The sequence below is a fragment of the Choloepus didactylus genome, chromosome 23, assembly GCF_015220235.1.
Source record: "Choloepus didactylus isolate mChoDid1 chromosome 23, mChoDid1.pri, whole genome shotgun sequence".
NCBI classification, from domain to species: Eukaryota; Metazoa; Chordata; class Mammalia; order Pilosa; family Megalonychidae; genus Choloepus; species Choloepus didactylus.
In genome coordinates, this window is record NC_051329.1 from 20,855,335 (window position 1) to 20,873,356 (window position 18,022).

At 44.5% G+C, this 18,022-nt stretch overlaps 2 protein-coding genes and 1 long non-coding RNA gene across 6 annotated transcripts in view; 1 reads left to right on the forward strand and 2 right to left on the reverse strand.

Annotated features, from left to right (window-relative positions):
* ACACB (acetyl-CoA carboxylase beta) overlaps positions 1-7,438 on the reverse strand; it is a 166,513-nt gene extending 159,075 nt beyond the window's left edge. For 2 of the 3 annotated variants that reach the window (XM_037816975.1, XM_037816972.1), the window contains exons 1-2: positions 7,367-7,438; positions 5,791-6,093 (exon numbers count right to left, since the gene is read on the reverse strand). The gene's annotated coding sequence lies outside the window, so the exon portion shown is untranslated. Of the gene's footprint in view, positions 1-2,775; positions 3,190-5,790; positions 6,094-7,366 lie in introns of those variants that run through there. The other variant, XM_037816974.1, reaches the window with a different exon arrangement.
* On the forward strand, positions 4,839-10,013 carry LOC119519384. Of its 2 annotated transcripts, none has more exons than XR_005214015.1 (3): positions 4,839-5,116; positions 8,993-9,062; positions 9,825-10,013. It is a non-coding gene; the product is annotated as an uncharacterized LOC119519384 (long non-coding RNA). The 2 variants fall into 2 exon arrangements; XR_005214014.1 differs by having other exon boundaries at positions 9,839-10,013.
* Positions 7,874-17,606, reverse strand: UNG (uracil DNA glycosylase). Its single transcript, XM_037816978.1, has 7 exons — positions 17,452-17,606; positions 16,621-16,827; positions 15,723-15,818; positions 13,530-13,627; positions 12,756-12,844; positions 11,820-11,998; positions 7,874-8,537 (listed from the first exon to the last, which is right to left on the reverse strand). Exons 1-7 carry the CDS (start codon positions 17,590-17,592, stop codon positions 8,397-8,399), a joined length of 951 nt encoding a protein of 316 aa, XP_037672906.1. The 5' UTR covers positions 17,593-17,606; the 3' UTR covers positions 7,874-8,396.
* Positions 17,607-18,022: the final 416 nt, after the last annotated feature.

The window sequence follows — 18,022 nt, forward strand, 5'->3', positions numbered from 1 at the left end:
CTTTAAACAGCGCTGTTTTGTAAATCCAGGGCAGACTCCATGACAAGCATATGGCAGCCCCTCAGCAAACCAAGTGCTTGAGGAACAATCATAAAAGCTGATCTTGGTTGAGCACTTACTATATACCAGGTCTTGTAATGTGCACTTTGCACTAATTATCTCTTCACATTTCACAAAAGTTCTCTGGAGTATGTGCGCCCATTTTACAAATGAAGAGACGAGGCCCGGGGGTAGTCGGTAGAGCTGGGACCTGAGCTGAGCTGTCCAGCTCTGCTGTGTGCATGTGTTTCTGTGCGTGCACGTGTGCATGCATTCATATGTGTTCTTCATCCCCTCATACATCCACCACCACCTTACCCCAAGGCCGACAGTGCAATTGCCTATTAGGAGATCTCCTTGGGAGACTGAGCTCCTATTTTCACATACCCCCATGTGCATGCCCACACACACCCACACCCACACCCACATACACACACACAAGCTCTCAGCTCTGCTCAGGAGCTTGAGCTTGTGAATCCTAACCACCACTCCTGCCTCCCAGGATCCTGAAAAGAAATGAAGGCACAAAATAAAATCATTCATTGCTTCCTCAAGGGGTGGCCGTGGAACACCAGTCCTAAAAAAATGGTCCTGGGGCCAAATCCCAAAGTCACATCTTAGAGAGGGCAGATGCACATTAGCATATTAAAGGCTCTGAGAAGGCCTGCTGTAAAGGGTCTGGATTTCTTGCAGTTAGGCCAGCGTTTCCCACTGATGGGAACCAGGGCCTTTTCCACCTTACTCTGGTTATTATTCCAAGGCAAGAGGGCTCCAAAAGCCCCCCTCTGCTTGGCAGTGTGGAAATAAGAGACCACAGCTTTCCTTATACCAGAGCAGAGAGAGCCTTTTAGATCAGTTGGAAGAGGTGTGTCCACCAACCGATTATTCTAGTTAGTACTGGAATCAGCAACCGATTTACTTTCTAAATAGAGATTATATTCAAGGCTGTCCTTTGATATCATTCCCACTCTCATTGTTATGATATAGTTTGACCTGAAAAGGTGGAGCTCTACTTAGTCCTACAGGAGTGGCCCCAACGGCCCCACCGTTTTTCAAGGGTGGATGTTTTTTGGGGTCCCAGCAAAAGTAGGGCACAAAGGTGTGCTGGGGGCCCGGAGGTCCAGAAAGCAGGACTGTGGAACGGAGCAGAAGCTGGTTGGAGCTCTGCCATCTGCCAAGTGGTTGACTTGAGCCTGTCACAGGAAAATCTCAGACCCTGAGTTTCCTCGCCTATGAAATACAGTAAATAATACCTACTTCCTAGGATGGTCCTTGGAATCAAATCAGATCATGGAATTCAACCCCTCGCGTGTGTCCACAACCCAGCAATTGTTACCTCAGTTTCCCAGCCTGGGACCCCTGGAATAAACATGGCGTCGCCTCCGGGCGAACCGTCTTACTCTGTGGTAATAAGTTTAAGCTTTTTAAAAATCACTATTATTATAGCAAACAGGCCTATTAGAATAGAAAGTAGAGCGTGCATGAAGTCTTCAGCTGAAATAAAAGACTGCAGATTGTGCATCGGGTTCCCCAGCTGCATGCTTCTCTGAGGTAATGAGCCTCTGAGTCAAAATTCTGAGGACACCTTAGGACAAGGCATTCCAAAGCGTCTACTGAGATAAGACTTTGAGGAAACCTCCAATTCAAAAGCCCAAAATGTTTATTTCCTCATGAGGATCAAGAATCACAGAGAAGATAATCCTCTGATTTCTGTCACATGCCCAGAGGTGATTCACTGTGCATTAAAGTATGAGGGAGTTTACAAAACACCTGAGCAAGAGCCAAATAAAACTCCCTCGGCCAGTTTAATCCCCTGCCTGGACATCAAATGCCTTTCCAGAACTCCTCAAAGAAAGATCACAAACTGGGCATGTTTCCTCCTCAGATCACATGGGCTCAGGATTGGCAGGGTCTTTCCATTGAAAACTTTCCATTGAAAAAGCCAGGAGGACAATCAGAGTTCCGAGACGCCTTTAGAAGAAAACAGCGATTTACAAAACAAACTCTATAACTTTCCGTCTTTCAACAGAAAGCCTCGCTTCCCGGGAAGCCTCCTGGGTCCCAGGAAAACTGGGATGGCTGATCCCTCTACCTCTGTGTAAACCCTGTATATTAAAAAAAATAATAATAATATTTGTGCACTTATGTGAAGGCACAGAGTAAAGCTGCACGGCGGCTCCCTCTGTGGAGGAGGGGCAGAGGGGCAACCAGGCAGAGACAGGTGTCCCGTTTTACTCAACACTGCTTTACCCCTTTCCTTGTTATTACCTTGTAATGATTTTTTAAAACAAAATTAAAGAAAATCATGTCTTTCTAGCAATAGAGGACCACCACAAATGTTTTACCTGAAATTTGCATTTTTAAAACACAAGCAACAGTTTGCAAGAGTGTATAACTGTAAGAAATGGAATAATTTTCCTTAGGACAGAAGATTGGTGGTGGGGGTGGGGAGGATCACAGAAGTGCCTTTAAATGGTTGCAGAAATTTTTAAGGAGTGTGTACACAGATCTGCAGCAACATATCCATTTAAAGAAGCAAAGAACGGCCCCTCTCCATCTACATTACATTTCAAGCCCTTTCCATCAGCTTCTCTCCAACATGAACAGGGATTTTTGCTCCCCCCTGGGAACCCCAAAGTTACACTTTCGTCCAGGGCTTGCTTGCACCATACCTTTGCCCGTGAATTTGAATATTGGCTTTAAAATCTGATTCCAGGAAAGGATGAGCTCACTTACCACTTAGCTCTTCGCCTTTTCTTTTCCCATGTCCTCTCAATTGTGTGATCAGCCTTAGATTTTCCAGGTTCCTTGTTTAATTAGGGCCTGGATCTAAGACTGCTAGATACGCTCACTGTTGTGACTGTAAATGTCACTTTTAGATTAACCGGCCCCTGCTGTTTAAAAATATCCCTGTTGGGCTTAACCCTCAAGGCACTGAGACCAGTAATAACCCAGGCAAAGAGGAAAAAATATCCCACATCAAACCGCTCATAGGGCACACGTCTTTTCAGGAAGGTTCTGCTTTCTGCCTTTCAATCCCATAATTCACTTTATGTCAAAATTCTGAGCTATCTAAGCCACTAGGCATCTAAAGTCCACGTTGTTGTAAGCAACACGAACAAAAGTCATTTTGGCACTCCTCTGACATGCTGAAAATTAACTGCATACAGGTTGTTGGTTGGCTGAGAAATGTCTTCTTGAACAAGCCCACGGTGAAAGCTTGAAATGGGTTAAAGCGATCGCTATCAAAAGATCACCTGACTTCTCTTCCCAGAAAAAAATTGGTGAAACCCTCTTGCCTCATCACGCCACTCAATGCAATGTTTCCTATTTCAAGAGACGTGGGGAAAACAAGAACAAAAACAACTCCATTCCCACGCAGGGTGGGCCGTTTCTTCCTGGGGCTGAGTAGAGGGGACAGAAATTCAGCACAGGCTATAGTTAAAGAATGTTCTGCGTTGTGGGGAGGGCTGGAGGCAAAGTAAGACAAAGGTCACCTCCCAGCCCAAACGGAGCCAGGCAGGCAGGCAGAGCACAGACTGCACAAAAGGGCACTGTACTCAGAAGAGGTAAAGGGGAACAGCAGGCAGGGGCCCCAATTTCAATAAACAAAGATGCCCCCTTGCTAAAGAGCAGGTGGAAAAAATGTGAAGGGCACTGAACCTACTGCAGAGCAGTTTATATCGTCGCTGGGTGCAGCTGTCACCTGGCCGGAGCTCCTTCATTTACAGACTTATTTTCCAATAAGGAAAAGTAATTGAAAATTGCACTTCTTGGATTATACTGCGTTGGACTATTAAGCATGAAGCATACTTCTTGCCTGCTAATCATAGCCTCTCTAAGGCTCTGGGTCCTCAGCTGTAACCTGGGATATCACTACATACATTTTATAGGAATCGAGGATTAAATAATGGGGTCAAGGGTTTAGCACAATGCCTGGCTCTCAAAAATTGGGAGCCCTGTGATCACTCCTGGACTACTAAAACAATTTCATTCTGGAATAGCTCAGACAATCCCTTGGAAGAGGACGTCTCAAGCTACAGAATGGTCCTTCTGTGTTTCCTAAGACAGCCATCCGTGACTCAAGTACATTTTTAACAACTCCATTAAAAAAAATTCCTCCCTGATGACTACAAATAATTATGATCTAGGCAGTGTGTTGGAAGAGGCGGGACTATTGGACTTGGAAGTCAAGGCTGCTGTGGGTTTGAATTCTACTCTGTTACCTCTGACCCTGTTTCCTCACTCAAATACTTCACCATGCAGTTGAGAAAATGAAATGAAATGATATATATATCTAGCCCCCTGGCTTGCTCAGAACAGGCACTTAATATATTTCAAATGAAATTCATTACTTTCAAAAAGGCTAGAAACAACCCCACCCCACCCCCACTTTCTCACTCCCTCCCACTCCCCCGTGACTCAGCTTTCCTTGACACTATCTCTTTAAGACATAGGTATCTTCCAGAAGCCAAATAGAAGGCTTGAAACCAAAGTTAATCATAAACTCTTTCCACAAAACACAAGAATATTAATAGTAAAATACATTTCTTCAAACATATGTTAGATTCAGAAAAGTGAACATGTCGTTATTTGCCCCCATCTCCCCCCCTAAAAAAAATTAAGTGACCACATGGCTTAAAGAAAGAGGGCATCTGGAAAGAAGTTGAGGGTCCTGCTGCAAACCAGACACTTTATAAAAATGCCCTCTCCCCTGGGACCAATTAAATCAGACTCTCTGGGGATGGAGTGCAACATTAATTTTTTTAAAAGTCTCCCCAGTGATTCGATGGTGCAGACTTGGGGAACACAAAACACTTGTCTGAAGCCTCCCAGCCTGCCTCAGGATGGACGTGAAACTGACTGCCCCCTCTCCAATACCCCAAAAGCCTCTAACCGAGAGGGACAAAAGAACGTAGGATAATTCACAGCTATCAAGAATCAAAGAACGGAAATTTGTAGAAGGCTCAGGTTTCACTCCCCACTGATCTCCTGACCGGCTCCACTCACCAGGACTTGCTCTTCCAAACATACTTCAAAAATTTAAAAAGTGGTTCCAACCGGGAGCATCCACAAGGTAAGCTTAAACCATAAGGCCCAAATGGGTGTCAAAGGACCCTTTAAATAGAAAAAGAAATAGAGGCTATCTCCAGCAGGTATGTGTGGCTGTCTTCCCTCAGCTTGAGCCACCAGGTGCAGGACAGCCCAAGGTAGCCCCGGGCCTGGGTTTCCTTGTAAATCTTGAAAGTTTGGTAAGGATGAAAAGCCACAGCCACACACAAACACAAAAGAGTTTGCTTCTCCACCAGAACTCTTTTGAAAGCACCAGTGTTATCACTGGCTTTTATACCAGGAGCAAACCAGAGTAGAAAGTGAATTTTAAGAAGGGGAAAATGTATTCTCCAATAATGAAAGCATACTGACATGCTCAGTTCTGTTAACATACACACACACATACACAATTTACATTCTCTGACCTTGCCCTGCTGGACTCATATAACAAAAAAGAGATAGTGCCTTCCACTCCATTAATTATTTTACAACTTGGGGCTCCCAGGACAACATTTTGCCTAATGGCCGACTTCCTTGTGGCCTGGCTTTAGGTTATAAATTCTAAAAGCCCTCGGCAGACACTTTTCTCCACCGAGACGGGAGGGGACAGGAATCATTTTTGGTGGGGCTCACACACGCCTCCCACTGAGCTGGGTGGAGTAGCTCAGTTCCAGGCCCAGCCCACAGTTCCTCTGCTACCTGGCTTCACAGTCGGGTCCTCTGCATTCAATAAATGTTCTCCTTCCTCTTCTCGGCCTGGAAACGATTGGAAACTTTCCTTCAATGCTCAGCTCAAATATTTCCCCACTGCGATATTTCTTCCTTCCTGGGCTTGCTGAGTGGTTGCTTCCTTTTTGTTCCCATTGCACCAGACAGTGGGTACACACTGGCATACAGGTTCTGAAATTGCTGAGGTCTCAGGGAAAGCACCTGAAACAGGCGTCGGCAAACTGTGGCCCTTGGGCCAGATCCACGGATCCCAGTTTTTACATTTGTCAAGTGCTTGGAAAAAAACAAAAATAAGAATATTTTTGTGATACATGAAAACAACATTAAATCCAAATTCCAAATTCCAGTGTCCATAAATAATGTTTTATTGGAACACAGCCAAACCCCTTCATTTACATCTTGCCTATGGCTGCCTCTACTATAACAGAGACCGGAAACCATTTGACTGCAGAGCCTAAAATATTTACCATCTGACCCTCTACCGAGTTTGCCAACCTGTGACCTAAAAGGCTAAATTTGCCTTTCATTCATTTTTGCATAGAGTGCTGAAATTGTGGGAAACCGGGAAACATGAAAAAAGTTACTTCTACATAGCTAAGAGTTCATCAAAACGGGACTTCTTCCTAAAGATGAAATTTGTCTATTTCTATTATTTATTTGTTTATTCGTTTATTTTGGTCATTTAAAGTGTTACTACATCTAAGGTTTGACACCTCAAAAACAATTATTGTTTGCTTGCTGAGTGATTGACCGAGAGCTTATTGCCTTGTCCCTTCTCACTGAACTGCTGTGGGAGGTGTCAAAATGTAACTGGTTGGGGAATTCCACGATCTCCCTTCTCCCTTAGATAACTGAGTCCTCTGTAATGTTTAGGGGGGACCACAAAGTTGCCAGAGGGTGGACAATGCATCCTCATTCTCTGAAAGTGCTGTTTGCTGATCACAGCATCCGGGATCATAAACCCTTCTTTCATAGATGAGGACACCAAGGCCCAGAGAGGAAGCGAGAGCCGCAGGCAAAACTGTTTCCCTAGCCCTGCCCTCCTAAGAAATGTTTTTGCTATTCTAGATGTTCTTGCTGGGTGCGTTCTTTCTCGCCAACTTAAATAGGAGCAGGCCTGTCACCAACCCTTCTTTATAATTTTTGTTTCCTTCTTCAAACGACACCAGGGGAGTCCCATCTTTTCACCTTTACCGTCCACCCATCACTAGAGCTGAGTACCGGCAGGTCCATGAGGCATGTGTTCCAAATGCCCTGGCCTCACCTTTAGATCCCCAGGGAAGTCCAGAAACGCTACTTAAGGTTGGGGGGAAGGTCCCCTCAGATAGGGTACGGAGGACGCAGCCATGACGGCATGCTAAGATCCTCGAAGAAACGCTTTTCCAGCAGGCTGCTGCCCCTTTGGAGTTTCAGCAGACCCTGACCCCACCCACCCTACCCGCAACACTTGGGGTTTGGGGCGCTACTCGTGGCTGAGGGTGGGTGCCAGCTCCGAGGAGACCCACTCGCCACCCTCAGGATCCTGTCCCCGCCCGGAGGGGCTTACCGAGGAACGGCGGAGGGGCGGGTGGCTCCATCGGGAGCAGAGGGGGGCGGGCAGGAAGGAGGAAGGGCCGCGCAGGGGAAGGCGGCCCTTCTTGACGACAGTGGTTGCCATGGGAACCGCAGCGGGGCCGAGTGCAAGGGCAGCCGGAGGGTGTCGGTCCGCCTGAGCGACAGCTGCGGGCCAGGAGGGAGCTGACAAAGGGTACCCGGGAACAAAGAGAAACTTCAACAATCTTTAATTACCAGACTCGCGCAGGGTTAGCTCTTCAACCCAGTTAACAGCAAAACAGCATTTCTAACAAGATCAAGGATGGAGATGCACGCCTAATAAAGATTGTCTCTTAAACAAAGGATAAAAACATAAATATTCTTGAAAAAGTCTTCAGTATTGCAAATAAAGTCCCAACTGATTTCAGTCTATAAAAACAGCATTTGGCAATCTATGCTGCCTTAAAAACCCTAACTTGCTATGAATGTAGGAGAAAAGCACTAAAAAAAAAAAAAAAAAAAAAATCAGTGGGGCAGTGTACCCAGCTGAGAATTTAAGGCAGGGCTGGGCACAGGGGGTCTTTCTAAATAATACCAAACGCCTTATAAACCTATAGCCTCATCTACCAGGTAAAAATAAGTAGCAGCCTGAACCAAACTGTTGGCTGTACCAAGAAGGTGCATATTCTCTCTCCTTGCCCCTAAAGGAAAGAGGGGTGAGGAGGGCTGAAAAGAGGAGTATTGAACACAGTATTTGGCTTTGCAGAAGTTTCACTGGCAGCATGTTTTAGGCCAAAGCCACACTGCAAAGAAAGATCAACAGTCCTGGGGAGTCGTTGCTGTTTCTGGCTGGATTAGAGCTGCCCTTCCCAGGCAGCCTGGTTCATGGCTGTGCTATTAAAGCAGTTTCCCCTTGGACAGTGAGTGAGCACACTTAACAATTACTAGGGAAATTATTTTTTCAATTCAATGTCACAACTGACAAAATTCTTCAAAAGCCGTTTCTCAAAACACATCGATGGAGACCATCCCTTAGTTCAGGATCACAGCTCCTTCCAGTTGATGGGCTTCTTGCCAGACTTCTGCAGCAGCTCATTGGTTTTAGAAAAATGTCTACATCCAAAGAATCCTCTGTACACAGACAACGGGGAAGGATGAGCCGTCTGCAGCACGTGGTGGCGCTTCTGCAAGAGATCAGGGAGAATGAGAGAACAAAACATGCAGTATTTGGGGCTTCAGAAAATAAGGACTGTAGCTGTTGCACTTAAAAATAGCTGTGCATTTCCCCTTTGCCTTCTCTAAATCCACCCAGTTTCCAAAGTTTATTTACCTTATCTATATTAGAACATAAATCCATTCAATTCCTTTGTAAATCAACTACCTTTGCTAGGCTCTGACCATGTAAAGAGGACCAGACTCAGCCCTCAATTTGGCAGTATCTATCAGATCTTTTAGTCCCCTTACCTTAATACTCTGCAGTTTCACTGCTAAGACTGTATTTGCTAAAGGACACCATGATGCATGTACCTACACAAAATACACATAAATGAGGTTTGCTGCAGCTGTGCCTATAGTAGCTAAAACCTAATATAAATCCATTGTTATGGAATTGGCTAAAAATATTTTTCTCAAATTCTAGAATAAGGCTGAGCTGCCTATGCTGAAATGGGAAGAGACACAAAATATATCAAGCAGGAAAAAAACACAAGGTAAAGTGATAAATGCATTAAAACTTTTTTTGGAAAAATATCCAAGAAACTATTTATAGTAGGTCCTTTAGGGGAAGCAAATAGTGGGAAGGAATTTACTTTCCATTTTATACCTGTCTATACATTTTGAACTGTTACCACAAAAATGGACTTTGATTTTTTTTAAAGGTCAACTGCTGTTATTTGAGCAGGGAGATTATGATCTATTTTTTTTTTCTTCTTTTCTATATTTAAACAAAAACCACATACCAAAAATTGTTTTTCAAAACACCCTGCCTTCAGCCCAGTCCAAGGGCAACAGTTAGAGGCAGGCTGGAGCCAGAACCAAGAAACCACCTTGTCTTCTGTGTAAGGTCTATAATGCCTCCGGGGTACAGTAAAGACCTCAATTTGCCAGTATCTATCAGATCTTTTAGTTCCCTTACCTTAATACTCTGCAATTCCACTGCTAAGACTATTCGTGCACATAAATGAGGTTTGCTGCAGGCAAGGCAAGGTCTTTACCACACCCGAGGCATTACAGACCTTAGGCAGGAGAGCCATGTGATTAGACTTGCTTTTCCGCCTGTTAAGAATGAACCAGGAAGCTAACCAGTGAGAAAGCAGCTGAACCGTTCAGGTGGAAGTGGACAAGAGGGAGGGTGGGGATGAACTTCAGAAAGTAAGGACAAAAGAATACAGAATACAGGCACTGATGACTGACTGAATAGGAGACAGGGGCAGGAATGACATGAAGTTTCTGAGCAGATTGTCTTTTTATAGTAATTTTTTTTTAGTTGGGGAATATGGAGCAGCAAGACCAGTGAGAAACGGATGCGGAAACGAAAACCTAGTTTGGAACCGCTGAATTTGATGTGTCACTTCCAAGGAGATGGTTGCTCAGGAGAGACACTGGGTTGGAGATGGGTAACTTGGTTTTAATGATCAAGCTACTTTAATTGCTTACTTGAATCCAAGCCATGTTTAAAATAAAAAGATCATAAATATGCAGAGTAAGATCTATAGTGAGGTAGCAGAGCTACTGATCATAAACCTCCCTAAGGCATAGAGATTAGAAATTACTATTATATACACTTCTTACTTATCTAAATAATCAGATCTTAACAGCTGGTTCCTTCATGTAAGATTTCTCTACTATTCCTTTCCTTAACAAAAGTGAGACATCTTGGTCATTCACACAAAACCTTTATAGAGAAAGGTTTTGTGTGAATCTTTTTAATCTGACTTACACGCTCGATTGTTACTTCCTTATATAAAGAGATACCAGACGGATACATCTAGAATCCAGAACAAGGCTTACCCAGGCCAGGGAGGGGAACTGAACAGACTGGGGCTTAGGATGGCAGGGAGACTTTTCACTATACACCTTAATATACTTTTGATTTTTCAATCTGGTCAGTCTATTACCTTTTTCAAACCAAAATCTAAAAATACAAACAAAATTCCATTTATGAGAAAATGCAGGAAATAAGTGACATGAGTAAAGGCAATAAACTGTAGACGTGAACTCTCCCACTGGTTTAGAACCCTAGTACAACTCCCCTGTTGAATGACTGCCCACAGGCCTGCCTGGGAATCAGACTGCTCAGCACCCTGCCAAGGACACAGAACCCGGAGCTCCACCATGTACTGTGACTTGGGGCAAGCGACGTCCTCTCTTTGAGCCCCAATTATAAAATGGGGATAAGCGTATTCCTGACCTCAGAGTCTTTGCAAGGGTATTCAATGAAATTCTGCACAAAGACTGCTTGACGGGACACATGGTAGGGGTTCAACATGTATGCAAATTTCTGATAACCAGCTACCTTCTGCTGATAAACAAGAAGCTGTCAGGTCACCTCACTTGATCCCTTCAGTTCACTTACTGAAGAACTGACTTGAATTTCTTCCCGTACCCTCACCCAATTCAGTGCCTCTCATAGTTGCCCCCGCTATGAACGCTCGAGTCATCTTTGTTTCCTTTCTCCCCCTCTACTACATGGTTCTCCATCACACCACCATCCCTCCAGTCTATTCTAGTCTTCCTGGAGAGCACTGACTGGCTCATACACATGGCAGCAATGGCAACTGTGCGAAATCAACCCCATTGGGATGTTTTTAGGAAGCAGAATGGGCAAGATTTACTAATGGACTGGATTTAAAGGACTGAGGGAAAGGAAAGGTTTCAAGGATGACTTCTAGGTTTCTGACTTCGGCACAACCAGGTATAATGCTGCTTCAGTAACTGGAAATGGAAGAACAGAGAAGGGTGGAGTTGGGGGGATATCGGGCAATAAAGAACTGGTATTGGGTATTTACATTTAGAGTTCAGGGATAATGATTATGATCAAGAGTATTTTCATGGGGAAGTTCAATTTGTGATTAAGTGGAATTCTTTGTTTTCTACATGCTCTCAAATTTCTTGGAAACAAACTTGCCTTGTTCATCAGTTATCACAAAGCTTATTAAATAAGTGGGATCTAGGGAGCTTTGTATCATCTATGTATACAGAAAGTTTATGCCTATAATACTAACTGCACTAAACCAGAAGTTAGTCAGTTGTTTTTTTCTCAAATGAAACTAGTAATTCCTGTAATTGGTCTGAATTCTACTCAGTTTCCTATGGGAAACTCAATCCTAATCATAAATTTTATGGGAAAATAAGATTTATTTACAACATGGATTTTCCAGGATCACATAATAGTGATCCCTAGAGTTCCCTAAACTGGTTTAATGTGTTTAAAAAGAAAGAAAAAAAAAAAAAATACCCACACATACCCTATCAATGGCAATGCCCTTTCTCTGAGCATAAGAACCCCAGAGTAAGAAGATAAGGCCATTCAAGTTCTCGTTCAACCAGGACACAGCTGCGTCAGTAAACTGCTCCCAACCTTTCTCCTTGTGAGAGTTGGCTTGATGTGCCCGAACAGTGAGGACAGCATTTAGTAGGAGAACACCTATAAACATACAGTGAAGAAACAGATTAGAAGTAGGTTAAAACAGGTCAGTCCCAACATCCAACACCAGGGATTAAACACATGATAAAACCATTGACATAATGGAAGACTGTGTAGCCATTTATCAGGGCATAAGGAACGCATTATTCTGTAAACAGTGGTTATCTCTGGGTGAGGAGAGTAGAGGGCATTTTCTTTTCATATCTGCCCTTTGGACATCTTCCAAGTTTTCTACACCAAATATACATTATATTCACCATCAGAAATAATTGTTTCATATTAAGTAACCCAGAAAATATAACAAAAAGTAGACCAAAAATATGAATGAAAGTCAAACTGCAAGAAAACAACCAAAGACTATTCATCCTTTCCTTATTCTGGTTGTAGAAAGATAGCTGATTGTTAACAAGTAAGTTAAAAAGTCCCCTGGGTAGGTGTTACACACACACACACACACACACCACCACCCTCTGTCACAATGAGAAAAGTGAGGCCACCTTCTGAAAGGTTGAAGTCAAGACTTTCAGTGGATAAATTTAAAATTATCAAGGAAGAAAGTTTTCTCTTTCAAATTATGATTAAACATGAAAGAAAACATTGGCTACAGGGTCAAGTGTTTTTTTTTTTTTTTTTAAACTTATACAAATTAACCATTTTATTGGTTCTTTATGGCTATCTTTTAAAAATATAAACAAGCAGTCTGGTGAGGAGAAGACTTGAAATCAGTCCAAAATATACCTAGCGGTGGTGGATTTACCTTGTTTGGCCCACCCAGTTAAATCTCCATGACCAGGATGAACGAAACCATCTATGTCTGTTGACAGCTCTTTATAAATGTTTTCCAAACTGAAAGTGAGTCAAGAAAAAGAAAACAGAATCTTTAGCATAATTCCAAAAGTTCAGGAACCAACATTAAGTGTGAAAAGATCAAAGATTAAAGACTATGCAGCCCCCAGAAAGGACAATGAAACAAATGGCAAACATTAGGAAACGCTTCTATAGTCCCTGTTTCATCCTTTTCTCCTTCAGCCATGACTTAGCAGGAAAGAAAAATAATGGAATCCTGCCCGTGTGTACTATAACACAAATCAAACATGGAATCTTATTTGGAACATTGTTCTTGAGAATTGCCATTTCTTCTGTCAGTTAAAGCTGCCCCCTCCCTACAGCTTTATATAGTACATACTTATTTATATGATACACAAAGTCCTTCAAAACAGTGGTTCTCAACAGGGGACAATTTTGCCCTCCAAAAGGCATTTGGCAACGTCAAAAGACCCTTTTGGTTGTCACAACGTGGGTGGGTATGCCACTGGGATCTTGGGGCAAGGCTGCTGCTAAACGTCCCACAGTGTAGGGGACAGACCCCAAAACAAAGACCGATCTGGCTCCACAAGTCAGCAGGGCTGAGGTGGAGAAAACCTGCTTCAAAGGCCAGTGAATAGTCCCCAACAGGTGAACCTGTAATTCATAAGGTACACATCTGAAAGTAATCACTATTGGACCTGGGCCATCTGTAAAGTAGCTGTACCTGGGTGGAGGTGGAACAGGTCTTTGAACACTAAAGCAGAGCCCATGAGCTTGATTGGGTCCATGATATGGATCCTGTCCAAGGATGACAACCTTCACCTGTGGATACCAGTTGGCAGGAAATTACACTGGGCCATAGTGTACGCAGGCTAAATGAACACCTGGGTGACTGTTAACCAATGTAAACGGACACAACTGTGAAAACGGTAGTCCCCCTCCTACCCCACCGACACCCCAAGAAGGCAGTATCTGACTTGCCACTGTTACTTCCCATTACCTGACTGCTTTTCACTGCAAATCACCTACCTCACCTCCCCACCCCACCCCTCCTATGACATACGTTTTTGAAACAAGTTGGGGTCAGCTTTGTTTTTACCCCCTTCATTTTTCAAATTACCAAGTTGATATGCCCTCTTAACAAGCACAACAATCCAGAAACTTACAGAGATTAATTATCTGCCAGTCAATACTATCCCCTCCTAATTTAACCATTTTTAATTACCTATCTATTTGAGGTTATTGTACTCACCACCCTAACATTTCGTATTTCTCACACTACACATTTTGGGCATCATTCAAGTCATTAGAGAACTCAATCCTTGATGGGTGGTCAGATTGTTTCCAAATTCCTTCCGTTAAAAAAAAATTACTGTAGTAAACATCCTACTACATATATCCTTATATACTGTTGCTTTTTTTATTTCTGTGGAATAGATTCACAATAGTAGAGTTGCCCAAAGGATAAGTGTATTTTAATTTTCAGATATTTGCCAAATTACTTTAAGAAAATTCCCCACCAGCAATATGAGGGTGCCTGACCCCCCCATATCCACTAAAAGAATGAGGCCAGGTCAAAAGGGCCATGGCAGTAGGTGGCAAAATGTGATGCTGAAATAGAGGTCGGCTGGCTGTTTGATCTGCTGCCCACCCCCTTTTCCTCATTTTCACACTTCTGCCCAAGGTGTTCCTTCTTAGAAGCAACCTTTCCCAGCAGGGAATCTCTGGGGCTTGGAAGGGGCAGAGGCGGGCTTGGGTTTCTGGCCATGGATGAGTGACAATCTTGGTAAGCTCTTTCACCTCCCCACTTCTCAATAGCTGGTCAGGGAAGAAGCCACACTGGCCTACTGTTCCTCAGAGATTCATAGGTTTGATGGTTTTGTTTGTTTTTAAAATATTCCCTATTTATGTTGACCATTGGTATTCAAAACAGGACATAATAGTTAAACAAGGAGCAAACCTGAATTTAATAGGACTTATTGTTTTAACTTTAAAAACAAGGAGCTCTAGTCAAAGTTCTTGCTTTATAATGCAAATTGTGACAGTTCTCAAGAATCCAAGAAGCAGATATGGGTGCTTTATTAAGATGGCTTAGTCACTTATTTCACTTCTATTTAAAGTAGCAGGTAATTATTAAAGTACAGGATTCCTGCCCCCAGCCAACAAATAGAGGAAAAAGGATAATAACAAGACCAAAAAACCTCTAGTATAAGTAGAGGCTGAATAGACTGTGAGGGATTTACAGAAAAACCAGATTACAAGGGTCATGGACAACAGACTTCAAGGAGATACCACAAGATGGATCTAGCTACTTTTCAAGGAGGTTGGCCACATGTTCTAACCCTGAAGTAGGAGAATGGGAGGTAGAGGTGAGGCTGGGCAGGAGGACATGGCTATATTTATGGCGGGTCTTACATGCTAGGTTTTCAGTTCAAAGAATGTGAGACCATGGACAAGATTTTCAATAGGAAACTGATGTGACAGGAGCCTCTAATCAGCAGCCACTGTGCAAAGGCATTTGTTAAGAGGATAGCTAAATGGTCCAAGCCAGAAGTTGAGGGCTTCAAAGTGTCAGCTACAAAGACAGAAAGACGGGGCTAGAAATCAAAGTGGGGTCAACTAGAACTAGCTGAAAATCACTCAACGGATTCATGCCTCACTTTCCTCAGCCACACCACAATAATAGCTAATAGCAGCATGGGATTGGTTTCGACACTAAAGTACAAGAAATCAGAGGACGTAGACACTGGACTATGTCCACATTTTCTTTTTTGTGGTTAAATAAGTAGCACATGGTAAAAGTTAAAAAGAGTACATAGTTTTACTTCTGAATTACAGACAGTCGTTTCACTAATTAAGAAATACTATCTGATCCCCTCCCCTCTTTTAATAAAATTCACCAACAATTTATACTTACATCTTTTATGTCACACATCTGGGTCCACGTGAAGACTTGGTGTGGGGGTGGATAAATAGTGTAATTTTTTCTTTCTTCTGCCACAAATCCCATTAGCTGATGTAAGGATAAACTAGACTTAAAATCAGATTATCACTAGAAACTATAAGAATTCAGCAAGTCCTCTAAGGCAAACTATCTGAAGCATCATCTAGCTGGTTGTGACATTTTATATATTGTTTGTTTATTTTTAAAAACAACAAAAGAACAGTACCTGCCCCCCAACCAAGCTGTGTAACCGCATCCTCTCTTTTTTCCATCTGTGTCAAGGTTGATCTGCCTGGCTGCTTGAATTTCCTGTTGTCCCCTCTCCCTCACAAAGGCCAGGCCATGTTTCATTCAGTCTGGTTTGTGGTTAATATTATGCCAATCTTTTCTGAAAAGCAGATTGACTCAGTGGATTGAAAGGAGCCCTGATAGAAGCAGGAGGAGTAGGGGAGGCTATGGGTAGAAAGCTCCTGGGTCATCCATCACCCCTGTACACATTCCGTTTTGCGTCCACTTCATTTGTCAAGGTCTTGGCAGGACAATGATTTACAGCTTTATGCAAGCATTCTCTCTCCCCGTCTTAATTGAGGAAATGGTAGTTTTAAAGAGCAGTTTCGCAAAATGTTAGAAAATAATATTAAAGCAATGATATCATCATACAGTTTTTAAAAACCATAACTAACATAAACGGGCAGACCCCAAACACCACGGCTTTATTTTACCCCATCGCTGAAAAGGACGGTTAAAGGGAGAAAATAAGAGACTGTGAAGGGATAACCTAGTAAAATGTGGACTTGATCTGTTATGCTAACAAGACAAAGCGCCAGCAGCCTCCCGTTTATCTTTACGGAAAATACATTTACACATTTACCTTTATAAAATAAGGTTTCCCGAACTCGCCGCTGAGTTGCTTCTTCCAACTCTCACCAAAACCCACCGGCACGTTGCGAGCTGCGAGTCGCAGCAGGGCCGCGGCCTTGTTCCTCTGGATCCGGACCAACTGCTCGGGACTCAGCGGCGAGGAGGGCGGCGTGCCGGACTCGCTCTGCCCGGTCCGGGCCTTCTTGGCGGGACTGGCCTGCAAGCGGTCCCCGAAGGGACGGGTCAAGAGCTGCAGCTGCCCTTCCCGGGGCGCCTGCAGCTTTCGGACCAAACCCAAGGGCGGTTTGCAGAAAATCCCCATTTGTGGAATTTTCCGCCGACCGGCTAGATCCAAGCAAACCTAGGCTGTGGGAACCGGAACCCAGGACTAAGCCCCGTCGAGGGGCACGGGTCTGTGAAAAAGCCCCCCGGGACTCCACGGAGATTCGCGGGAGGGGGGCGGTGCACCTAGATTCCCGCCCCGCCCTACGGGTCCCGCCAACGCGCCCCACGCGGCCTTTTCGCGGCAAAAATCCCTCTTCCGGCGTCTCGCCTCCTCTCTCCTGATTGGGCGGCGGGTCGAGCAGGGCGGGCCGACGGCGCCCCGATTGGCGCCCCAAACCCCGAGGTTCGCTCCCATTGGCTGGCCCCTCAGTATGGCCGCCGATGAGGAACCGCGGCGGGTGTTTTGAACACGTGCAGGCTGTTTTGAACACGGGACCTCAGTTCACTGAGTCAGCCGCGCGTTCCTGCCACCCCACGGCCGCGCGGGGCCCGCCGCCAGTCTGCCCCTCCTTGCCCCCAGGCCTCATGCCCACAAACTGTCCCCGCCGCTCCTCACCGCCGCATCCCCGGTATCCTCAGACACAGCCCCCGCTGCCGCCGCGCCGTTTCCCGGGTCAGCCGGCTCCGGGCTGCAGGCGTGTCGCTTCCTAGTGAAGTTCGGGGAGAAGAAAGAGTAGAGGGTCTTTTGGCCGATCATCCCGGAGCTGAGGAGGGAGCGAGCGTGCGCCAACCTCGGACTGCGGAGGTCAACAATTGGCGCCAAGCGCCCCGCGCATGCTCGGACAAGGGGGCTTAGCTGGGGGCGGGGGCGGGGGGCAGCCAAGTGTCTGGTGCGCATGTGCATTAAGGAGCTGGGCGACTCCCCCGGGATGAGGTGGGGCTTGGAATGGTCCCGGAGGGCCCGGATGAAGGGTTGGTTCGCGCCTTTACTTACTCATTCATTCATTATATTCATTCATGTTCCTCTGCCCTTCGGGCGAGTCTCCTCCCTCTCAGCTATAAAAAGTGCCTATCCTACAGGGTTGTTGTGGAAGTTAAATTAGCATTACAATAGCATTTATTTCTATATTATCTCATACAATCCTCTAATTATTCCTTTTGGCACTCTCAGGACCTAGGTTTTGTAG